At 33.2% G+C, this 25,556-nt stretch overlaps 3 protein-coding genes across 9 annotated transcripts; all 3 read left to right on the top strand.

Moving 5' to 3' along the window:
* Positions 1 to 1,438: 1,438 nt before the first annotated feature.
* On the top strand, positions 1,439 to 8,111 carry LOC112695933 (transcription factor TGAL1). Of its 7 annotated transcripts, none has more exons than XM_072197983.1 (13): positions 1,794 to 1,874; positions 2,365 to 2,549; positions 2,646 to 2,811; positions 3,198 to 3,301; positions 3,974 to 4,053; positions 4,160 to 4,354; positions 4,501 to 4,551; positions 4,799 to 4,858; positions 5,045 to 5,122; positions 5,254 to 5,305; positions 5,700 to 5,971; positions 6,694 to 6,942; positions 7,471 to 8,111. In XM_072197983.1, the coding sequence occupies exons 6-13, from the start codon at positions 4,292 to 4,294 to the stop codon at positions 7,615 to 7,617; spliced, it is 972 nt and encodes a 323-aa protein (XP_072054084.1). In that variant the 5' UTR covers positions 1,794 to 1,874; positions 2,365 to 2,549; positions 2,646 to 2,811; positions 3,198 to 3,301; positions 3,974 to 4,053; positions 4,160 to 4,291; the 3' UTR covers positions 7,618 to 8,111. The 7 variants fall into 7 exon arrangements, with proteins under 7 accessions (XP_025604260.1, XP_072054081.1, XP_025604259.1 ...); XM_072197982.1 differs by having other exon boundaries at positions 1,800 to 2,036; XM_025748475.3 differs by lacking the exon at positions 2,646 to 2,811 and having other exon boundaries at positions 1,439 to 2,036.
* Positions 8,112 to 11,139: 3,028 nt separating this feature from the next.
* On the top strand, positions 11,140 to 16,694 carry LOC112695932 (microtubule-associated protein 70-1). Its single transcript, XM_025748470.2, has 11 exons — positions 11,140 to 11,617; positions 12,094 to 12,179; positions 12,742 to 12,807; positions 12,906 to 13,076; positions 13,221 to 13,391; positions 13,990 to 14,145; positions 14,245 to 14,391; positions 14,833 to 14,904; positions 14,989 to 15,525; positions 15,608 to 15,795; positions 16,333 to 16,694. The coding sequence occupies exons 1-11, from the start codon at positions 11,464 to 11,466 to the stop codon at positions 16,349 to 16,351; spliced, it is 1,767 nt and encodes a 588-aa protein (XP_025604255.1). The 5' UTR covers positions 11,140 to 11,463; the 3' UTR covers positions 16,352 to 16,694.
* A 352-nt stretch (positions 16,695 to 17,046) lies between these two features.
* LOC112695931 (DNA gyrase subunit B, chloroplastic/mitochondrial) lies at positions 17,047 to 25,269 on the top strand. Its single transcript, XM_025748469.3, has 21 exons — positions 17,047 to 17,501; positions 17,745 to 17,889; positions 18,095 to 18,175; positions 18,260 to 18,373; positions 18,786 to 18,842; positions 19,436 to 19,537; positions 19,757 to 19,907; positions 20,026 to 20,102; positions 20,294 to 20,404; positions 20,557 to 20,627; positions 20,759 to 20,900; positions 21,134 to 21,232; positions 21,348 to 21,476; positions 21,615 to 21,729; positions 22,249 to 22,316; positions 22,697 to 22,810; positions 23,659 to 23,775; positions 23,896 to 23,949; positions 24,042 to 24,147; positions 24,432 to 24,562; positions 24,830 to 25,269. Exons 1-21 carry the CDS (start codon positions 17,314 to 17,316, stop codon positions 24,896 to 24,898), a joined length of 2,241 nt encoding a protein of 746 aa, XP_025604254.1. The 5' UTR covers positions 17,047 to 17,313; the 3' UTR covers positions 24,899 to 25,269.
* Positions 25,270 to 25,556: the final 287 nt, after the last annotated feature.

The following is a 25,556-nucleotide window of genomic DNA, read 5'->3' as shown; positions in this document are numbered from 1 at the left end:
TTTTTATTTATATAGAATATATATTAAAATATAAAATAAATATTAAAAATTTAAATAATACACTTATATATTTATATAGAAATATATAATAATTAATTTAATTATTAATTTTTGGTTTGTTCTTAATAAATTTAATTATTTTATTAATTTTTATAATTTTATTAATTTTTTAATTAATTCTTTACAATTTAAAAATTTATAATTAAATTTTTATATTAGATAAAAAATTATTATTAGACCTTTAATAGTATTTATTTTCAGAATAAAATACACTAATTTTGAAATAAGTTAATATTTCATAATTCATCCTACTTCATATATATATGCACTGAACATAAACAAAATTGTTTTTAACAAAAAATAAATAATTAAAAATGATATAATTAAATTTTTTTATGTAATATAAAAATTTAACTTAAAATTTTAAACTATAATAACCCTAATAAAATTATAAGAACAAATAAAATAGACTAAATTTCTATGGTGGTCTCTCAGATTTACGACTTTTATTATTGTACTCTCTCAAATTTAAAATTCACTGTATTAATCATCGAGATCTAATTTCACACACCATATTGGCCCTAAACACTTTCCAATATTAAATCAACGAGCTAACTTTGATTTGCCATGCTAGACACATGACTAAATAGTGTTTTTAGTTTTAACTCTTAAATAAGGCAAAAAAATATCGTTTTGAAAAATGAAGAAAGATATAATGATTTGCACATCATATAAACTCTTGTTTATTTTTCTATTTTTGCCTTGTTTAAGAGTCAAAACGAAACGACACTGTTTAGCCATATGTTTAACATGGCAAGTTAGAGTCAATTCAGCAGTTAGTTCACTAATTTAGTACTAGAAAAGGTTTAGGGACCAATATGGTGTCCAAAATTGAATTTCGGAGACCAATAAAAATAATTTTAAATTTAAATTACTGAAATGATGAAAACTGTAAATCTGATGGACCACTTTGAGAATTTAGTCCAACAAAATAATTAAATCTATATAATATTTTTATTTAAAAATTAATTTATAAAATGTCAAGGGAGGTTTTTTAGAAGAATAATATTATACATCTAAATTTTTTGTTAATCAAATTTAATTAAATTAGTTTAACATAATAAAAATCAGTTATATTCAGTATTATTTCAAGTTTTATTATTTAATTTGATTAGATTTAATTCATAAAAAAATTTAAATATGTAGTATTATTTATTTCGAAGATATAAGAAAAAGAGAAAAAATAAAGAGGAAATAAAAAACCGGTAAAGTTAACAGAAATTTGAAGAATTTAAAAAAGGCAAAGCTTAGTGTGTAAAAATGGAGCTTTAGAGTTTCAGACGAAAGCGACGTATGCAAGAAATTGGAATGGTCTCAACGTCACGCTTCTTCCACACACACACCATACCTTTCTCTCTTTCTCTCTTTTCCACCCCCTGCTATCATCATAAAATAATAATTTTAATATTAATATTATGAATGAATGAATGAATAACAATGATAATAATCATAAATAATAATTGCTACCGAAAAGAAAAGATCAACTTGCTGACATGATTCTCCTCTTTGAATATGTGGGTAAAAGCAATAAAATAATAAAATTAAAATTGAAAGAATCATGATTTGTTTTTGTTTTTGTTTTTATTTGCAGGGTTAAACACGAAATTGTACTGTGTAACATCATTAATAGTTTAACAATAAAATAATAAAAATATTAAAGGTGCCATTTCCAGTCATTCAATCCAAAAAAGTCAAAAAGTCCTCGGTATTTATCGTCAACTTGCCACTGGTTAGGGTTTGCACTCTGCACAGAGAGAGAGAGAGAGGGAGAGAGAGCTTATTATTATTCCATCGTTTTTTTTTTCTTCTTCTGGGTATGTGTAAAGTTCAAAAATTTTTTTCCTCTTCTTTTTGAGTTTCAATTTCTACCCACTGAGTTCGTGCAAAGATCGCTTTTTTGTTCTTACCCTTTTCAATACCAAGCATGGGGAGCTTCTCTTTTTCAAGCTTGTGTTGTTTAGCTTAGTTTTTAGGAGGTGGGCCTTCAATTTTAATTTTCAAAATTTAATTTTTTTTTTCTCTTTTGTTTTCAAAGTTTTGTCCTTGTTTCAACTTTCAAGTGGATTGTACGGAGATGATGCTATGTTTTTTTATTTTACTATTTTTCCCCTTCAGAAGTCTTACTTTGTTGCTCATGTTATTCAACAATTTTGTTGACCTGTTCTGTTTTGATTGTTGTTGGAATTTTAGCTTGATCAGAGAAGCATGTTTAAGTTGTGGTTTTTTCTTGTTGAAGAATTTTTAGCTGAGTTAAAGCTTTTTCTTTTGTGGGATTTGACTAAAGTTGTGAGCTTTGTGAAATAGTTGAGGGGCATCCTTGGATTGCGGTTTTGTGCGAAGATAAGATGGTCTTTGAGCTGAGCATGGTTATTGATGGGTAGTAGAGCTAGAACAGTTAACGTTAGCAGCACTGGGGACAGTAACAACGTTGTCAACGGGATGCCAAGTTACGCTCCTCCACCTCCTATGCCTTCTTCTTCTAGTTCCATGTAAATCTTTCAGGCCTTCTTTTCTCTTTTGTTTTCTGCTTAATGATAATTTCACTATTGATTGATTGCTCTGGTAATTGGTTTTGGTGTCAAAAGGTTCAATTTTGTGGTTTGATGGTGGCAATTATGCTATTCTGGTATAACTCTTGAATGAGTAGAAGAAATTGGTTATGTTCTGGGAGAACTGAGATGTCGAAATTAGGCCTTATGTGCAACTGTGCAGAGGAAAGCTTGGAGAATGAAGATGACCATAAGTTTCTTTGTATATTTGATTTTACTTTGTATTTTGCTGGGGATTCCTTAGTGGTGACAAATACACCCTTTCACTTCCTTAAATATTATATAATTGATCCTTACTGAAACAGAATATAACAATTTATTTCAATTCTTGAAACTATGCACTCTCCCTTGTGTGTGTGCACATGTGGTGCTGGCTTCAGCTTTGCTTAAATGATTGTTATGCTTTTTGGTTTTTAAATATTCTCTTGAATTTGATTTTAGACCTTGTTGTGTTCAATTTTGACTTTTCTTCTTGAGAGATGGAAACATGGATGCCATAATTAGTTTCTTGGCTTTCTGGACCTTGTGAGATAATTGGATATGCATTTACTAGCTTGTTGTAACGTTGTGATGATTTTGGTTTTGCAGGGGCATTGATGCAACTAATGTTCTTCCTTCTCGAATTTCTGAATTTGGAAACCTTGAACAGTCTCTAGGATTTCGGGTTGAGGATGCCATTAATCTTAGCAGAAGTATGTTGCTTGTGTTTTGAGTAACTTGAAACTCTTACTTCCATTGCATATTGTTATGCATGCCAATGTTGTGTTTTTGAGACAGGAATCATATCCTGTCGAATCACATTTGTATGACATGCCAAGGTGCTTGTTCTCTTATGCAGCACTTTGTTGTCAGTGCTTAATGCTTGTTTGTTAGGCTTCTGTACTAACTAGATTGTTATATACTGAGGAGCAATATTACTTTCAGTTGTTTTGTAAGATGTTGGTATGGTTCTTGGTGATTTTTGCTACCATCTATGCCTAACAATATACAATTTATATTAGAAACCAAATGAATATATTTTCTCCTATGGTTGTCTCAAATTCCAATATTGTTATAATTAACATAGGCATTCATTGATTTCTACTTTACTAATTCATAATAAAATCTATATGCTTTCATTTATCCTAAAGAAATATGTGTTTTCTCAAGTATGACATTGAAAGCAATGATGTAGGATTGTTGTTGGAATGAAATTACTAGAAATGAAAGCAAAATATTATGGTTTACTCACAGAAAACTCTTCTTTTGGGGGAGAACATAATGATAGAATTGCAAACTCTTTTGTTGGCTGTTGGCTGTTGGTACCTAATCAAACTTCTATTACCCTTTTTTGTTTTTGTCCCCCCCTTTCTTTAATCTTTCAGATCCACTGTTTAATCAACTTCAACTGAAATCAAATAGCCAAGCTCTAGGTGCTGATGTTCAATTTGGTGCTTTAAGTAAGGTAATTTCTTATTTTTACGCAGTTATGAGTTTCCAAGAATAAATATCAATCCAAAAGCACTGTGAATTGCTGCAATTGACATTCTTATCTTACATATAAGATGCAGTCAATTGCAAACTCGGATATAAACATATCTGCAGCAATTGCTGGCTCTCAAACGTTGTCATTACAAAAGGATTCGCAACCAAATCTGGCTTCGACATCTGCTGGTCATCGTGAGAACTGGGGAGAGTCCAACATGGCAGATGCAAGCCCTAGGACAGATACTTCAACAGATGATACAGAAGATAAAAATCAAATGGTAATTCTTTTGCTTTCATGATACAGTTTTTCTGCATCTGGAGTTTAACTAATTGAATCCCTTGTCAGTTATGATGTGACATTTAAGAATAATTTTTCTGCATTCTTTTTTTTACTGTGAAATATGGTTCTGGTGTTTCTTTGCAGCCCGAAAGGGGTGAATCCAGTGAAAGATCAAAAGATAAAGCAGATCAAAAGGTTCTAACAATAACTTTCTTACATAGGTGGAGACTCACATATAATTGTCTTCATGTGAAGTTTATAGTTGAGAACTGCTAGATGTTTTGATAAGTTTGACTAAATTCTCATCTAACGGTTCTCAACTATCAACTTCACATGAAAACAACTGTATGTGAGTTTTCATCTCTTACATAAGGTTTTGCTTTTTTAAGGAATACATGGTTTTGTTGCTATGTAGTGATTGGGTTATTGTGTATTCATTCAGACGTTACGGCGGCTTGCTCAAAATCGTGAGGCTGCCAGAAAAAGCCGGTTGAGGAAAAAGGTAGGTTCTTTTTGTATTTATCTTATGACCTTATAAAATGGTTCCTTCTGTTAAAACCTCTTTAATATAATGGCAAGTTGCTTATAACATCATTGTCCTATTATTTAGACCTGTTAAATTTGTCATATTTGACCTTGTTACATGCCACTTTTTCTTGTTTTTCTAATTCTTCTTTCCATTCATCAGGCATATGTGCAACAATTAGAGAGCAGTAGGCTGAAACTGACCCAACTTGAGCAGGAGCTGCAGCGAGCCCGCCAGCAGGTTTGGTTGTTCGCTTTATTTACCATCTCCTTTTCAAAATTTGATACTTGTGCCCCCTCCCCTTTGCCAACTATCATCGATAATGAAATTACAACATTACATAATAGAATTTGGTCACTAATCTTTTGCAGGGAATATTTATTTCAAGCTCAGGAGATCAGACCCATTCAATGAGTGGAAATGGTATTTAAACTACTTTTGGAAATTGTATAGTTAAAACTTGTAGTAATTTTCTGACAATGTTCTGCTTTTTTACTCTAATTGCTAATGTATGGCTTCACATTCAATTAAGAATTTAATGTCCTCAAATTAGCTTATATGTATAGCTTTTACTGGGAGAAGGCCTTTTTGATATTGTATCAAGCAATCGAGGCATGGTAACAATTGCTTTGTGCGGTTTTGGCAAAAGCACTCTATTTGAGACTAAATTTTCTTATGCCAAAATTGTACTAAGCATAGTTAGAAGCAGAGCTTTGTTAAATTTGTGCAATGCATATGTTTTCTTTGTATATTTTCAGGAGCTTTTATTATGTGTTTCTAACCATAAGTCATATTTGTTAATCTTCTTGGTCTGTAGGTGCTATGGCTTTTGACGTAGAGTATGCACGATGGTTGGAAGAGCATAATAGGCAAACCAATGAGCTAAGGGCTGCAATAAATTCTCATGCTGGAGATATTGAACTTCGTACTATTGTCGACAATTTCATGACGCAATTTGATGACATCTTCAGGCTCAAAGGTATTGCTGCAAAAGCCGATGTTTTCCACATTCTTTCAGGGATGTGGAAGACTCCAGCTGAGAGGTGTTTCATGTGGATCGGAGGCTTTCGCTCATCCGAGCTTCTTAAAGTGAGGATTTCTCGTATTGTGATACACTGTTGTTTAATGATTTTTCATTTTACCTGGTTTATAATATGCTGAAGTTTCCTTACCCAAAAAAAAGAGAGATCAACGCTTGAAGTATACGTGTGGTAATACATTATTATGAATTATGATTTCTTGAATACTCGTACATGTCCAGCTAATATCATCTTAATTCTTAATGTATACATAAAAGTTTTTTCCCCAATGAACAAGCTAACGTTTGATGTTTAAACTTGGGTGGTTGTATGAGAAATTTCTTGCACTTATTTTTCTTCATTTTAGATTATGGACAGAAAGAGGTATAGTAAACCTTCTATGATCTGTTGTATTATTACTCTCTATTGTAAAAAATCTTTCTACAAATCTAATGGAAGATTAACAAACAGAACATGTTTAAAAGGGCCATTTTGGACATTATTGGAAATGTGGCAATTGTTACAACTCTGTTGTTACCATCTATCTATTATGCTTTCTGAAACTACTTTAACAATGTATGGTTCCACACCTATAACCTTCCTTACCCTGCAGGATATAAAATATGAAGTGAAAGAAAAACAATTAAAAATAGATAGAAACTATGTTCTTTAAAGTCATTGGTAGTTAAATTCAAGATCTGTAAGGAACTTCTCTGTTCTAGAAATGACAACTTGGTGACATATTTTAAACTTTATGCTGGCTAACCTTAAACTGGATTGACAATACTGCAGCTTCTTGTAAATCAACTGGAGCCATTAACCGAGCAACAATTGATGGGCATCTACAACTTGCAGCAGTCATCGCAGCAGGCCGAAGATGCATTGTCTCAGGGAATGGATGCATTGCAGCAATCACTTGCTGAGACATTGGCGAATGGTGCACCCAACCCATCAGGCTCTTCAGGAAATGTAGCAAACTATATGGGGCAAATGGCTATGGCTATGGGAAAGCTCGGTACTCTCGAAGGGTTTCTTCGCCAGGTAACTTCAATAATCCACCTGTTTTCCGGTCCACTTTCCATTTTTCTACTTCCAAATTTCCAAAGTAACGAGGCTAGAACTAAAGAATAGGTGAACATAGAATCTTCATGCCTGTATTGAGTGTATTCTCAATTTCCATTTTTAGTGAAAGAGAGACTATTTCCAGCTTGTATGCATGTGCATGTTGAGGCAAGTCATTTTGCAGTATGCACGCAGTATCTCACTTCGCAACCTCCTAATAGAAAACACGAGTTCATTGCATCGGTCAAAGGTGTTTCAAACGAGAGCCTATAGGTTAATAATGGGTCGCCTAGTGCCTGAGGTTAGATGTCTGTAGCTTTACCACCAAAGTGAAAAGGCTGTATCCGAGAATTAAACTCATGATTTTAGATCATTGGGCTAAAGCTCTCACCCTCTCTAGAAGTAAGTAATAGGCCTGCATGAAAACTAAAAGGAAAAACTGATCCAAAGTGTTAAACATGCCATGCAATGCCATAGACTTGTAACTTCTTTTTTCATGTTAACTAGGCTGATAATCTGCGGCAACAAACATTACAACAAATGCTTCGAATTTTGACAACTAGGCAATCAGCTAGAGCTCTCCTTGCGATTAGTGATTATTTCTCGCGGCTGCGAGCTCTAAGTTCTTTGTGGCTTGCCCGACCAAGGGAATGAAGTATTTCAAGCATTGGCTCACCTGCATTTCATGAAGTTGTTGTCTCTTCACAAAGGAGAATCTCTAGAATCTCTACTTGTGGTGTTGTACTTTAGATAATGTGATTTTTCTTCTCTCCACCTATAATCTCTCTCTCTCTCTCTCCACATAGTGATGGTGTGGTAGAACCCTTTCCCTTTAATGGTTTTCATGTGGCTTTGAAAATAGTCTCAATAATTTGATTAATAGGTGTTTGATAGATAGAATCTGAAGGGGGAAATGTAGAGTAGTATTGTGTATTTTAGGGTACAGCTTCTCATTGTATCTTCAGAAATTTAAGCTTATTTGAGGGGATACCCCTCTCTCCTTTATTTATTTTTCATTTTTCATTGTTTGTGGTTTGAACATATGCACATATAATCCTCTATGGACCTGTGTGCAGTGGTGGTGTATTTGTATATATACATATTTGTATGTCTAAATTATTGTTTTACTTGAAAGAATTTTTACTAAATAGTAACTCAATTTGTAGTCACATAGTTTATCTACTATCCTTGTTATAATGACAATTTTCCATTTACCATAAATTTGGACTTCAACTTTGTTTTATGTAAATAATAAATATCCATGCCTATATAATTGTTGGTGCTACAAAATGTCTAGCAACTTCAAAATACAGGTGAATACTTGTAAAGATGATAATTTAGTCAAACAGGTCAAATTATCTGATGGACTATTATTTTCACACGAATACTTTTTTTCTGAGTGGTCACTGAAAAAGTATTATAGAAATAGAACCTTGATATTTTTGCAAAGTGTGTGTTTTAGATTTAGAATATAGAATCTTAGCATATATTTGTTCATTCTAAATCAAGCAATGTAAAGCAACAAGCCATAAGGTATTCCAGATTCTCTCTAACATGGTTAGGTTTGTTAAAAGAGAATTGAGTCAAATCATTCAATTCCATCCTTCAATTAGTTAGATTCTGGTCACCAATATATGAGTGGAGGTGAGTTTTAAGTATCCACAAAATATATAACACCCATGAAAATTTAATAGAAAATACTACAATTTTGCATAAAAGAAAAATACATATCTTAACATTTAGTTAAACTATAATACTTGATTATCAAGTAGACTAGAGTGATACGCAAGCATTCATGTTTTGTTATTATTGTTGTTTATTAACATTGGTGCATTATCCACTAAATAATTCAATGTTTTTTCTTTTTTTTTTTTCCCGCTTATATAATACTCCAAAACATTTGGAATCTTGTAATGGGCAAGCCCATTAAATTTCCACCAGAAATCCCAAAAAATATATATATCAAATGCTAATGTGCTCGAAAAAAGTAGGTATCGTTTTTTAAATTCTAAAATTTACCTTCTAAATCCTAAATTCTAACTTTTAAATATTAAATTTTAAATCTGAGCTATTAATATAAAATATAATAATATATATACACACATAAATGCACAAAAATGCATAAATAAAAATAAATAGACCACTTCTATAGTGTTTGATACTTGATATCTATTTTTATTTAGTTTATATTATTTAAAATTAATTAAATTTTATACCTTTAAATTAAATATTAATTATTTAACCTTCTTTAATAATTGGAGACCAAATTTTTAGATAGCATAGGAGAGGGCAATAAATAATAGAGTATAAAGGGTTAACGAGTCTTTTTCTATGTACACGAGTGAGTTCGAATCGTAATTTTCATTTCTCGTAAACGTTACATGCGTGGGAAGCGAATCATACGAATGTATGAGACAAAGTTTGGATTTCACTTCTGAAATCAGAATCAGATTTCCCCATCACCTGTGGGCTCTACACTTCCATGGCTGAATCATCTATGCATTCTCTACTATTATTTATCTAATATTTTTGTTATGAGTTTAATTTTGATGTATAATCCTGTAAAATATATTGTTAACTTTTTTTTCTCTTAAAATTAGAAATGAGACTCAAAATTACGATGTATATCATTTGGATTATAGTTTGTTGGCAACTAACTTGTTAGCTTTTAATATAAGATTTATGATATGAATTTATTTATTTTTATAGTTAATTAAAATAATAAAATCAGTTTTTTTCAGTTATTTCCTTATTAATAAAGGTGAAAATTCAGATGAAATTGACTTCACGTGAAGTTGATATTTAAGAGCTGTTGAATGAAAATTTAATCAAATTAGTTATATTATTTAATGGCTTTAAAATATCAACTTCACGTGAAGTCAACTTCACCTAAATTTTCACCATTAATAAAATCAAATTAAGGAATAAGTATCCGGAAAAAAAATTTAATAGAAGATATTTTCCACAACTTAAATATCTAATGTCAAAAACTCAAAATCATTTTAAAAAAGAGTTATAATGAGAGGAAAAAAAAAAGCATCTGAAAAAAAAAAGAAGGGGACCAACAGACGCACTATATTTGGGTTGAGAAGAATTGGATTCAAAATTTGTCCTGACATTGACACGTGTACGTCACGCTTCCCACATTTCATGTGCGCTTGTGACTCGCTTTCTCTCTTCCTCTTTTGCCCTTATTTTGCTTCCTAATTACGTTTTTATTATAACATTTATTATGGATGTAAACAAGGAAGTATGGTCTGTTTTGGAATTTGACTCTGTACAGATATTTTATTTTAAATTTTTATATCAAATTTTATTTTCGTTATTCTTTCCATATATTTATATTCCATTGTTCAATTGAGTGATGTATAGTAAGTTTACATGATGTATATTACATGTATGAAAAATATTATATTATAAAGTAATGTTTCATATTACACGTGTTGAATATGCCATGTGTTATACCGTGTACGTATAGTCGTGACATTTAACACATCAACTAAATTTTAATGGAGTCCAACAAAAATAATTAATGGTGGAATTAAATAAAATTATCATGACAGAATATTGGTACTAATAAAATTTTATCACCTAAATAAATTTTTGAACGATAAATAGGTGCTTTTTCTCCCCCATAAATAAAAGGTCATCATGTAAAAGTTAAAACCTCTATAATATTAAAAAAACTGTGGTTTTTCATATATAGCAAAAAAAAAAAAATGTAATCTTCAAACTGGCGAGGGGTCAAAACAGAAAAATGCAATGCTTCAAATAGGCGAGGGATCAATGCAATTTTAGTTGGGAAAATCTAACCCAATAAACAAGAGAAACCATCCTACATCAATGGAGTGTAGTACAAGTTGTTATGAGTTGGTCCATATTTTATAAGAACATAAATTCAATTTATTCTAATTACAGTAACATTTTTACGAGTGGAATATACTTATTTTATTTTAAAATAATGATTAATTTGAATAAATAATTTCATAACATATTGATAAGATCCGAAATTAAAAGAAAAAAATAAAAAATAAAATATTTTCAATTTAAAAAATAAAAATTTAATTTAATTAACAAATAATAGAGAAGGGAAATAAGATAACATTTCTTCGTTAATCTGCATATTCGCTTTGGCAGTCACCATCATGAAATACAGTATCTAAAAGGAAAGAAATAGAAAACAAAAGAAAATTACTAATAAATCCTTGTTAACTGTTAAGCTTAATGAGTTAAGTATGATTAACTCGGCTTCCCTCTGTTTCTGTGCTTGGGAAACTGTTATAATAACTGATAACAAGTAACACCAACGCAGTTATTCTCTTTCTGACACACTCTTTCTCTTTCTCTCTCTCACACGCAGAGATTTTTCTGAAATTGAAATTGTGGTTAGGGTTATTGTTTTCGAAATTCAAGTGATTAGGTTAGGGATTGGATTAGAGTGGAGTGGTGGTGCTGCCATTGCCATTGCCATTGACGCTAGAGATCTGTGAGCTGCGTGTGATGGCCAGCACTACTCATATTCGAACCAAGAAGCTTTCTTCCGCCGCCGCCGCCGCGCTCCGCCCTCCTTCCGAAGTCGATGACCTCCTCACGCTCCTCCACGGTTCCGATCCAGTTCGCGTCGAGCTCACTCGCCTCGACAATGAGCTTCGAGGTCATTTTGCCTCCTTCTTCTTCTTACTCTCCAGTATTCGGTTCATGCACAATTCGATGCAAATGCCGGTTGAATTTCATGTTTCAACATTTCAACTTGACAGAATCATTTTTTTTCTTCTTCTGATATATGTTTTTTTCTTTCCCTTTGCATCTCTCAAATTATAGAGTTTTTTATGCACCCAACATAGAAATTATTACACGATTATAGTTCATTTTGAAGGGAGAAAAAAAGGTTAGCAAAATGACGAATATCAGGATAATTACGAAGTCAGAAATCATGAATAGTATTTTTCCCCTTTTTTTTTGTTTTAGATTATGTATGGATTATTTTATTCATGGCAATGGTCTCATTTTAAATTTTCAATCTGGTTTGAATAAATTTGTCGAAGTTTTAGTAATATTTTATATTGGTTTTTTAAAATTGAATTTGTGAAAATGGTCGTCTTACTGATTTGTTTGTTGTGTCATTTGCAGAGAAAGATAGAGAGTTGGGGGAGGCTCTCGCGGAAATCAAGTCCTTGAGGAATTCAGAGCGTCTTAGAGAAAAGGCCGTCGAAGAGGTACCTTCTTCGTCTCCTTCTCCCCATTCTCATGCTAGTAAATTCTCCAAATGGCATGCAATCGTAGTATTCTTTGTAATTTGAGGATTGTACTTGTTGCAAGTGGAGGATGATGAGCAGAGCAATTCTTTTATTCTTTTAAATTGCTAAGATTCATAGAGATACCTGCAGCTGCACAAAAATAGATTACATTAATAATCATTAATTTAATCTGTATCCAGAACATATGTTATAATTTTTTCATTTCAATTGATACCCGACTAGTAAATTAGTCTCATCAAGATACCTGTACAAAAGAAATTACAAGGTCCAATGTATTGGTATATATTATAATTTATTGTAGTTCTGAATTTTACTACAAGGAACCTAGGCACCCTGATGTGATTTTCATGATTTAGTATTTCATGGAAACAGTCAACTACTACACATTATTTTTGCAAAGCAAAAGAATGCATTATTATAAATATCCATTTTATTAGATTATCCAACTCCAAGTATAATTGCGGGGTAAGTTTCTGCGATGTGATATATGTATGTCATCCTTTATATTTAATTATTTCAGCTAACTGATGAGCTGAACAAAGCGGATGAAAAGCTAAAAGCAACTGAAGCTCTTCTGGAAAGTAAGGTATTACCATTATTTACAGTAGTTGCTGCCTTGTTAACGTTATTCCACTTCTCAATTGCCATTATTTCCAGTCACTATTGATGTATTCTGTTTGACAGAACCTTGAAATAAAAAAAATCAATGATGAGAAAAAGGGTGCATTGGCTGCACAATTTGCTGCAGAAGCAACACTTAGAAGGGTTCATGCTGCTCAAAAAGATGATGAAATGCCACCTATTGAAGCCATTATTGCACCTCTGGAGGCAGAGCTCAAACTTGCTAGGACCGAGGTACATTTTGCTGGGTAACTCGGAAATTTATTATTTTCATTCAATTGGATTGGGTGATAGTTTATTCTGTTATTCATTATCTTATGGATATCTTGCTCCATAATCAGAATCAAGTTACTTACATGCACTTCTATTGTTTTGTAGGTGGCAAAGTTGCAGGATGACAACAGAGCACTGGACCGGCTAACCAAATCAAAGGAGGCTGCACTTCTTGAAGCTGAGAGAACTGTTCAGATTGCTTTGGCAAAAGCATCTCTGGTTGATGATTTGCAAAATAAAAACCAAGAGCTAATGAAACAGATTGAAATATGCCAGGTTCTTCATGCTTTTTCATTTATGTTTATGTTCGTCTGAAGGTAGATGGTTTATATAATTAATGAGTGGCTGTAAGGTTAGGCAGTAGCAACAGAGTAAGAACAGGAGATGTAAGAAGAGATCAAGAGAATTATAGAAGAGAGAGTGGATAAGAAACAGAGGCGCTGGAGTGATGAATTAATTGAAGAACCAAGTACTGAAAGGTAGAGAATAAGGTAGCCTTGGAGAGGCTACCACACTCCTAAGGTCCTTCCCACCCTAAATCTTTCCTTCCTCTAGTGATTCCCTTCACGCCTCTTATATACATTCTCAATCCTCTCTCCTATAACAGAATTCATCCCTCACTCACCTCTCCCCACTAATTTTTCCAGCTGTCCTATTTGTTACATCAGCTGATCCCACTCTATTTTCATCTTCAACTCTCTTTTCTTTCATTCTTCAACTGTAAATAAAAGGCAAAGGAGCTATTTACCACTGTCTTTTCTAACTAACTTAACTGCCTTTTTCCCCTCATTCTTATTGTTTTCTTCACGTGGGTATTTAACATTGGCATGCAATGTTTAATGAAGTATTTTACTATTTCATGTTCTTATGTCAGGAGGAGAACAAAATACTGGACAAAATGCATAGGCAAAAGGTTGCGGAAGTTGAAAAGCTAACACAAACTGTTCGTGAGCTCGAAGAGGCTGTGTTGGCCGGTGGGGCTGCTGCTAATGCTGTCCGTGATTACCAGCGAAAAATGCTAGAGATGAATGTAATTATTGACACTCTTCGTATTCATTCTCTACTGAATATAAGTTTTATGCGGAAGCTCTAATCTGCATATAAGTTCTAACCTTTTATATTGACGTAGGAGGAAAGGAAAGTATTGGAGCGGGAAGTAGCTCGTGCTAAAGTTACTGCAAACAGGGTTGCCACTGTAGTAGCAAATGAGTGGAAAGATGCTAATGACAAAGTGATGCCTGTAAAGCAGTGGCTAGAAGAAAGAAGATTTTTTCAGGCATGTAAAGTGTAAATTCTTCTGAAATTTCCTATTGCTTTGTCCTTTACTTATGTGGGTGTTTTTTGGTAAAATACTCAAGTTGACTGATGTTTGCAGAACAAGTGTATGTGCAAGAAATGTATTAGTTTTACTATTACCATATGACACTACTCTTAGCTATCATTGTGGTTATATCATATGCATATGTGATGCCAAGTTCATATTATCACTAACTGCTATTGCTATAAAGACTAAAGAGGGTAAGTGAAATATTATTCGTGATCAAACATAGTAGGTATGGCAATTTGGGGTTTTCATATCATTAACTCAAGTGCGAGTACCAGGATGTATTCTTTATTCTATATATCCCCTTACCTTCTGACCTGCGTTGGCTGTGCACTCACTATTCATATAGGTTATTCTTTTTAATAAACTTTATTACTTTCCATTACGTTTTAGGGTGAAATGCAACAACTACGTGACAAATTGGCTGTAGCTGAGCGTGCTGCAAAAGCAGAAGCACAAATGAAGGTTATATAGGTTCTACTAATTACTTACTCCAAACTCTTTATTTCTCTTTATTAGTCTCTTCATAACACATCAATTGATTCGCAGGATAAATATCAATTGCGCTTCAAAGTTTTGGAAGAAAGGATTAAAGCATCTAATGGTAATTCTAAAATTATATTAGATGGAAGAAATATTGTGAGTGGGCATTCGCGACGTCAGTCTTTCGGTGGTGGTGAGAGCCCCATGTTATCCTCCTCTAATGGACATCTATCCAGGAAAAACTTGAGTCCAAAGTTAGGGTCTCTAAGATCAAATAGTGCTAGTCTGTTAGTAAAGCATACAAAACATTCTTCTAGATCGTTTGATGGTGGCAGTAGATCTCTGGAGAGAGAGAGGCGAACTACAGATACAAATGAGGTAGATAACATGCGAACCAACACCAGTGATCAGACCATCACAAATGAGACAATTGCTACGCAGGAAGAGTGTGCAAATGGCATTCAGATTGAAAAAACTAAGGCAGAACATGAAGATTATGTTTCTGGAATGCTGTATGACATGCTGCAAAAGGAGGTTGTATCTCTCAGGAAAGCTTGTCATGAGAAAGATCAGTCTCTCAAAGACAAGGATGATGCAATTGAGGTCTCATATCTGCTTTCTTAAATAAGATTACTGATTCAACATTTTTATCTCCTAATTCATTTTGTTGTTTCACGCTTGTAAGATGTTGGCGAAGAAGGTTGATACATTGAACAAAGCTATGGAAGTCGAAGCCAAAAAAATGCGTCGGGAAGTAGCTTCCATGGAAAAGGAGGTGGCTGCTATGCGGGTTAGCAAGGAAAATGATCAAAGGACGCGGCGATCTAGTGCTCCTAGGGGCTCGGTACATAGTTTGCATTCAATTTCTGCCAGGTCAGTTTTCTATCTCTGATATGATAGTGTTCTCTTATTCTTGTGGTTATTCCCAGAAATTTAAGGTTTTTTGCTTACCATTGTTATAACTATGAACGGATAGGATAAGCTTTGCTGAGTTACAAGAACCCAGATGATTACCACTCATCATTGATGATCAATTAATCTGTTTAAATTATTATGAAATTGCAAGGAACCTGTAGTAATCTATGGATTTCTGACAACTTGTTGAATTTCTTATGAATGGTAGCAGCCTCCTCTTGTTACAAATGTATTACAGTACAATAGGTTATACCTGAGACAATTTGATACTGGAAACAGAGGGTCTTTGTGTCTAGTTTTTTGGTAAGGTGATAATAGAGAGGCTGACACTTAAAAGCATAATTTTCAGTTTATTGAAGCTTTGATTTATGAAGTACTGGATTTGGGATGTTGCCTTTATCAGAACATGCCCTAGGTCATTTTGGACATTGCCTTTCTGCTAGTGTTGCTTCATTTTTGCAATTCATTCACAACACTTTTCAATTTATGTTTCAGGAGTGCACGTAACTTCTAACCAAATCGATCTCGCTGTGATCATGATCCTGTGCAAGAATGACGAGACTAAAGGGGTTATCTATTTGAATTCTTACCCCCTGTGCTGAATAGAGTTGTTGATTTATCATTTTTTTTACCTTTTCCGTATTTCCTCTATTTAAGCTTTTTGGCTGTCTCGGGGGGTAGTGTGTAAAGAAGGGACCTTGCATTGTGTTTTTCAGGGAAACCATTACCTTGTATATTTCTTTGTATACTGTTATTAGAAAGGAAATTTAGAATTTATGGTTCAACTTGATGTATGGAAGTATCTGAACATGGCTTCTTGCCTTCCTCAAAGTTAATTCATATTGCTTCGAGTGTCATTTGGACTCCAAAAATGAAATGGTTCCGTCCAAAAATTTGATTGAAGTTTTGCTTATTATAGCCAGCCACATTATCAAAATAACTGCTCACTAAACTCTTCTAAGGGAGTGGTATTGTTGATTGTTGAAAATTGTTCTAGGAGTTTAAATAAAGGGTGTGATTAAAATGGAAATTGTTCTTAATAAGTGGAAATAAGAATAGTATTCGGTTAAAATTTTCAGAAGTTAATGAATATAAATGTTGAATAAAATAACACTTATTTTCATTGACATTAAATGAAATTATAAAATTAGATTTTTGGGTCTGGAGTTCCTAATATAAGTACCTTAATTAAGATAAGGAGTAAAACGCAACCTTATTTTCACTTTTAAGGGAAAAAATGGTGCTCATGTTTTGTGGAGGGAAAAACATCAAACAGGTGACATGCGCTAAAATAAAATGTAGGGTTTATATTTTATAAGCTTTATAGAGGGAAAAAATAATAAATAAAGATTGAAGATAGAAAGAGTGAGAGGAGGGAAAAACAACATCCTTGGTCCAAACTCCAAAAATTGTTTATGTTTACATTTTGATTTCTATGACGCAGAGAACGCAACAGAGTCACTGTGACTGTGAGTGATGGCGCTTCTTCTCTTTGTTCTGCGCCCAGCTCCTCCTCCTCCTCCTCGTACTCTTCGTTTCTTCATGGCTTCCTCTCGCTTATTCTCCGCATCTTCTCCTCACTTCCATCCACTTCCCCATTCTTCTGCTACTCTCTCTTCGTCTTTCTCTCTTTCCACCCCTCACTCTTCACTCTTCAAACCCAGGTACCCCTTTTTCTGTTTCTTTACATGTTTTTGCATATCAATTAACTTGGTACCCCAATTTGTTGCTAATGGTAAAAAAATCGCAGTTTTTTTTTTTGTTGGGAAAAAACATCCCAACTAATGCTTTCTAAATGCCCTTTTCTTCTGCTTTGTTTTGCTGAATATTTAAACAATGAGGGGTTGGTTCGTTTTGCGTTTTAACACTGTAACATTAAGTAATGAGAGATTTTGTGGTTTTAATAGGGTGAGTTTGCAGCTGGGAAAGTTGCCTAGTTTCCGTTTGGTGCAAAATGGTGTCACACCAAGGGCGTATATGTCTTCACTCTCAGCAGCTGAAACTTCTCAGAAGAGCGAAAGTTCAAAAGCTTATGGTTCTGATCAAATTCAGGTATTTCTTTAGTTAGTTCATATCTGGATTAATAATGCAATTTAATGAAACTAGTTAACTGCATATTGGAAGTGATATGTGCTATTATTGTGTTGAAAAGAAAATTGAGTGCCTGTATTTCTTGTCACTTATTGTGGGTTGCTTCACCAAATATGCTTTGGAAGTGGCACAGGCTTAATATAGTTGTAACTTGTAACTTCCATAGGTACTTGAAGGCTTGGATCCTGTTAGGAAAAGACCTGGAATGTATATTGGAAGCACTGGCCCACGTGGGTTGCACCATTTGGTATCGTCTTTTTACTTTCATATTTGTAGCAGTTTTGATAGTTTTGTGGTGTATTTTATCTGACTGAACCAGAGTGCATCTTAGGTTTATGAAATTTTGGATAATGCTGTTGACGAGGCTCAAGCTGGATTTGCTTCCAAGATTGATGTTGTTTTACAATCGGATGGTTCTGTAAGCATAACTGACGATGGTCGTGGGGTATGCTTTGTTTCTAATTTTTCTCATTGCTCTGAATGACAGTATATCTTAACCTTATGTGCTCACAAGGCTCTTTAACCATGATAGTAGGCATTGTTAATTTGAAGTCTGAAACTTGTCCAGTTGTCCTTTTAGATGTATAATTTGGACTCATAAATCTTAGTTGTACATAGTATACTGATTTTGCTTTCTATATTAATCAAGAACTATGCTATGATAATGTGCATATGGAATTACTAAAATTTGCAGTACATCTTTTTCAATGTTTTTAGCTCTTGAAGCTTCTACTGTAATAAGTAATTCCATTTTGAAAAGTTAAATCTGACTTTTGAGCTATTTGAGCTACTTTTACTATCTGTTGGGTGATTTTGAGCTTTTAACTATACATACTAATTTCACTCGTGGAATGCAGATTCCTACCGACTTACATCCAGTTACAAAAAAATCGGCTTTGGAGACAGTGTTGACGGTATTGTTCCATATGCTTGAATATTAAGTTTGCAATGCATATGACTATTCTTTGAACATGTCCACAGGGTCTAGGCTACATGCTTCTTTTGATACAATGCATTTAAATTCCAATTGAGTTTGTTATGTTATTGTATCAAAGAATTGATTTCCAGTACTCCAATTGAAGTTCGAACTTTAGTTGAGTAATTGGAGTTGATTTCTGCTTGGTACAGATCTCATATTCTAAACATATTGTCCAATTGCTCAAGGGAAGGGATTAAACTATTGCCCTTTTAACGCCATTGGCACATCAAGCTATTTCCCTATCCTGATTATCTGTTTTGTTTACTGTATAACATACATGAGATGCGAATCTGATCGTTATATAGCATATTTTGACAATAGACTTGCTCATTTTTCTAGATATGTATTATGAACAGACTTTATCACTGTATAGTTCCGTAAAGATAAAGTTCAGAGGTTTTGAAATTTGCGCCTTATGCTGTCTAGCAGTTTCAGCTATCCTTTGCAGTACATTTTAACATGTTATAATTGATCTTTTTGCTTATTTTCAATTTGACACAATTATATACTGTCTTATAAACTTATCAGGTCTTGCATGCTGGTGGAAAATTTGGCGGGGCCAACAGTGGGTACTCTGTTTCAGGAGGTTTACATGGTGTTGGTTTATCGGTTGTCAATGCCTTGTCTGAGGTATGTTTCCTTTAGCAGTTTTACCTAAAAAAAAAATAAAAAAATTCCAGTTCAATCTTCTGTTGAGATTTGCGTGGAGATTTGAGATGCATAATTTTATGAATCACATTTGCACTCACTTTGGAACATCCTTATTTGTCCATGCGTTTTGACCTAGATGTAGATATTAACAAATAATACCGTCGCTGTAACAATCTTGTTTGATATCTACTTTCACAGGCGTTAGAGGTAACAGTTTGGCGTGATGGATTAGAATACAAGCAAAAGTATTCTCGTGGAAAGCCAATAACAACTCTGACATGCCTTGTGCTTTCAGATGAAAAGAAAGATCGTCAGGGAACATCTATAAGATTTTGGCCTGACAAAGAAGGTTCATATAATCTTATATGTTAATTCATTTGTAGGTTGTGTTTTGTCTATTAACTCTGAAGTTTAAGACTTCAAAAGTCTTGTGTATGCTTCACTTTAATGCAAACTTTTCTATGCAGTATTCACCACTGCTATTCAGTTTGACTACAACACAATAGCTGGGCGCATTAGGGAGTTGGCCTTCCTCAACCCAAAGGTGAAATTATTGATTTAAATCATTTTTATTTGAGGTTTCTCTTTTAACATTCGCTTATATTTTTTATGTGGTTAGGTCTTAATTTTATTGCTTTTCATTATAACATATAGTGATTTAGTGAAGCACTTCATAAACATGCAAGATTTCTTCAACTCTGCATCTTACTATCTCTTTTTCTTGATCTTTTTCAGCTTACTATCACACTTCAGAAAGAAGATGATGATCCAGAAAAGATCCAATATAATGAATATTTCTTTGCTGGAGGTTTGGTTGAATATGTGAAATGGCTTAACACTGATAAGGTCTTATATTGTTTACTTTATTTTGTACTGTGTGGTTATTGTCCATTTTGAACTGTTTCATTTACTTTCTTAGCTGTTGTTGCTTTCTTTTCTATTTTGGTTAGATGTCTTCATTGCTATTGAAGTGATTATTAACTAATGACCTGTTCCAGAAAGCTCTTCACGATGTTCTGAGTTTTAGCAAACAAACAGATGGAATCAGTATTGATATAGCTTTTCAATGGTAAGCCCCCAATTGTTCTCACTTCTTACGATTTTTGTTGCCTAGATATGTTCCATAAATTGTGTCATGATTCAATTTTTTTAATTCAGTATTACTTTTTATCAATATGCTGGATTTATTTTCTTCAATAGGTGTGAAGATGCATATTCAGACACTATATTGGGATATGCAAATAGTATACGCACTATTGATGGTGGCACCCATATCGATGGTATGAAGGCTTCTTTAACTAGAACACTTAATAGTCTTGGAAAGAAATCAAAAGTTATCAAGGTATTTCTCAAGTATTTTTTTTCACCCACTTCTTTCCCTTGATGTTATGCTTATTCACTCTCCTGAAATATGAGATTCCTTGCATATCTTGTTGTGATTTTATCTGATGGAATCCTGTTGTATTTATGAATTACAGTATATAGTGCCAGAATCTATGTCATTGTGCTTTGTTTAAGGTTGCTTTTGATGGTTTGTCGTGTTTGATGTGACAAAGTGTTTACCTGTCTTACCAGGATAAGGACATTACTTTAAGTGGTGAGCATGTGAGAGAGGGTCTAACATGTGTTGTCTCAGTGAAGGTCCCAAATCCAGAGTTTGAAGGACAAACGAAGGTACTTTGTATTACTTTAGTGGAATGCATAGTTGTGACTTTGGGTTACTTTTGAATATTGAAGTTTTTCCTGTCCTCATTTGAGTTCTTTCTTACTGTTCTCTTTGTTATTAAAGACAAGATTGGGAAATCCTGAGGTGCGGAAAGTGGTTGATCAAGCTATGCAAGAGTATCTCTCGGAGCATTTGGAGTTGCATCCAGATGTTCTTGATTCCATACTTTCTAAAGCTGTTAATGCTTTCAAGGTAGCAATCTCTTTTGTAAACTTGTTAGTCTGATTATTTTGCTCTATATATAAAAGAAAAGTTTAGATTTCTTTATATCATTGTTTTACATATTTTAACCAGAAAACTTTTGCTATGATGAATTTATCGATTAATTAGGCAGCTCTTGCAGCAAAAAGAGCTAGAGAATTGGTGAGACAGAAGAGTGTATTAAGATCTTCATCTCTTCCTGGAAAGCTTGCTGATTGTTCATCCACAAATCCTGAAGAATGTGGTATGCATGCTTCCATTTTGCAGAATATATTATGCTTCATAAAGATCTATTTGAATTTTGAAAGATTGTTCTGTTTGGTTCTGACCTAGTTCAATGATAAGAATTAAGAAATATCTCCATGATCTAAACCTTTTAGAATTTGGCATTATCTATACATTATATCAGTTGAATATATATATATGTAATTGCTTTTTATCTCTACAAATGATCTTGAAAATTTATTTGGTTATGTACACATTTTTTACATAGTATACATAATCAATTGAATACAGATAGAAAAAATAGATAAATTTGTAAAAGCATCTTCTAGCCAATAAATATCATCAACCGGCATTTTTATCCCTCATAGTTAACTTTTTCCTTTTAAAAATGAACAAAAATTCATCTTAGAATTTATCCTACAAGAGCCTATCAATCACTACTGTTATTATTGTTGTTGTGAATTCGGTCTTATTTCCAATTAATCTCAAAATGTATCGAATATGATAATTTTTCTGTGCTTGTTTCCATGTATTGCAGAAATATTCATAGTTGAAGGTGATTCAGCTGGAGGAAGTGCTAAGCAAGGGCGTGACAGGCGATTCCAGGTATATAATTTTTTTAAGAAAGCCTTCAAAACTATAACTTCTTGATATGCAAAACATTTTTCAACCTTGTTTAGTTAGGAGTCCTTGAAAGTTTGAAATAACAAAGATCAACTCTTTTTTGAAGACTCGAGATCGGCTTTGTTATATCTGTAACATGCTCCTAAACACAACAATTGTTTTAACTTGGAACATAAATGCATAGGCCAACTATATGAGCTGAAATTAAACTGAGTTGAATTCTTTGTTTACTGACATGTGTAAGCAGTTGTTTTGTTATATATATATATATATATTGGTGCTACATTTATAGAAACTTTTTTGTTCCTTCAAATTTTTGGTAGCTGTTTAAGTGTATATCCATCAAATTGTATTTGGTGCAGGCCATTCTACCTCTAAGAGGTAAGATTCTGAATATTGAAAGGAGGGATGAAGCTGCAATGTACAAAAATGAAGAGATCCAAAATCTAATTCTCGGTCTTGGCCTTGGAGTGAAGGTTAAAACTTTTCCTGTTTCATTCATTCATTCATTGTTAATGAAGGAGTTAAAGAAAATGAGTAAAGGAGAGAAGAACAAATGCTCTGAAAAATAAAGTAACAGATCTTTTTCAAGTATAACAGTTACATAAATTCACTAATTAGGTGACATACCAATTCACAATTCATCTGTGTATCAGAACGCGATAAGTAGATTTTCCATATAAAATATTTTAACTAAGGTGTAACATGTACTGCGTACGTTGCCTGTTCCCGTACCGGAACGTATTGCATTTCATGTAAATGCGGTATAAAATTCAGTTTCATGGAGGCTCTTCAATAATTAACTTGAACCTGCCCCAATTATGACATTTTGTTTCTTTTATCCAAAAAGTGAAAACACCAGAAAGTGCTAGCTATTTGTAATTAGAATCTTGTAAGATTAATTTTGAGCAAACACCTTAAAGTTTAAATCATAAATTGTGAAGACAGTCTTCAAATAGTTGGAAGGCCACTATTATAAAACTAAATAACAATAGATATTAAGTGTGAAAAGATTTTTGAAACAGGAAATCGAAGACAGATATAAAGGTATATTAGAATTAGGCAAGGCCACAACTGCTTTGGATATCAATGTCTAAGTTAAGAGGGGAACCAAAAGTAATTGCGAACCATCTGATAGAAAGTCAAATCTCTAATGAATTCAACACTGAATTGGAAAAGTAAATTAATCAAAACAAATAAAGTCCACATTGATTGAAATGCTAATAAAAACTAGTAAATCAGAATGAAAATGGTTGTTCATTTGCACCTGAATCATCAACCATTATACATCAATTTAACTAAACTTATGTTTTTGTTGGTTCAGGGAGAAGATTTCAAGATGGAAGCACTGCGATATCATAAGATCATTATATTGACTGATGCTGATGTAGATGGTGCTCACATTCGAACGCTACTACTAACATTTTTCTTTAGATATCAGGTAAATATGTAGGGAATGCCTGCGAAATCTACTTCACCTCAGAAAAATAAAACCCATCTCACTTGAGAACAAAAAAGTAAATAAACTTATCAAATTTGATTCATTGTTTCTTTATTGCAGAGAGCTTTGTTTGATGAAGGGTGTATATATGTTGGTGTCCCACCACTGTATAAGGTGTGCCTAGAATTTTGCTTCATGTAATGCCTTCCCTGTCTCTATCAGATACAATCAAGCTAACTTCCAACTCTCTCTACTGAAATAAACAGGTTGTAAGGGGAAAACAAGTAAACTACTGCTATGATGATGCAGACCTTAAAAAACTTCGAAAAACATTTCCTCCAAATGCATCATACACCATTCAAAGGTTCAAAGGTACGATGAAATGTTATGTTGATTTCATGCTTCTTGTATATTACAACTGTTTGTAAGCTTGTATAGCAACTGAAAAGAACTAAGAGAATAAATTTATTATGTATTATTTGAAGAATTGCACGGTATAAAAAACTATCAGTTTCTTGAAGCTTATGCAATCTATTTGTTGAACTTGATATGACTTGGATGTTTCAACAATGAAGTTCCAACCTTTCTGCAGGAATAAATTGTTTTATGAAAATTTTTGAGGTAATATACATTCTTTTACGTGTTTATAAATCCAGGGCTGGGAGAGATGATGCCTTTGCAATTATGGGAGACAACCATGGATCCAGAACGCAGGCTATTGAAGCGATTAACGGTTGAGGACGCAGCTGAAGCGAACATTGTTTTTTCATCTCTTATGGGTACTCGGGTAATGTCACTAATATCCCCTGTTGCCATGACCTCCAATCTTAAAATTGCTTGAATGACTTGCTTGCTTGACTACTCTTAGATTTTATTTACTATTTCATATGGATATCTCATGTATTGTTTGGATTCCACCTTTTAAATCAGTAGAGAGATGACAGATCACAAGGAACAAAGTCATGTAAAAGTTTAAGAGAATCGGTTTCCATAGTTGAATCACCAATAAACTTCTATTATTGTAATCTTTCTTTCTTGATTTTCTTTTTAATAGGTGGATGTTCGGAAGGATCTGATAAGAAATTCCGCAAACACGATTGATCTTGATCAGCTAGATATTTGATGGTGCAACTTATTGTGAAGCTGAATGTTTTCCTTAGTAACCCTAACACACATATTTTCACATATGCCATGGAATGCAGAGAAGCAAGCAAGGCCCCCATTTTTGTTGATGTCATTTGGTTATGAAAGAACCACTGTTGTGCACGAGGGGAATGGTCATTTGTAATGGAGGAATTTGATTTATACCAAAATGACTTCTCTTTTTTTCAATTTTTTTTACATTGGAATGTAAATTTTCATTTTGTTCAAATGTTCAGGTTTTCTATCTTACAACAACCTGTAAACTTTAGAAGCTGTAGGCTAAAGATGGTACATGCAGATTGCAGATAACAGTGATGTTGTATACAAGACATGCATTGTTTTCTGTGGCAACTATTTCCTGTTTTTCTGATTATTTTATAAAAGTTTTTCAATTATGAAAAAATATTTTCCTCAGTAAAAAAAAGTAGGTTTTTTGGATGGAGAAATAATTTTTTTTGAATAGTTAGGGCTGGTAATGGGTAGGATAGGGTATGATTTGAATTTTATCTTAATTTTATTTGTGGGTTAAAAATTTTTTTAAAACTCTATCCACCTGTTCGTGGGTTGAGAATTTTTCAATTCTAATTTTACTCGCATTCTAAAGTTATAAACTTTACCTTACCTGATTTTATTCGCAG

The sequence above is a fragment of the Arachis hypogaea genome, chromosome 6 (genome assembly GCF_003086295.3).
Source record: "Arachis hypogaea cultivar Tifrunner chromosome 6, arahy.Tifrunner.gnm2.J5K5, whole genome shotgun sequence".
NCBI lineage: Eukaryota > Viridiplantae > Streptophyta > Magnoliopsida > Fabales > Fabaceae > Arachis > Arachis hypogaea.
This window is presented reverse-complemented; position numbering and strand designations above follow the sequence as displayed.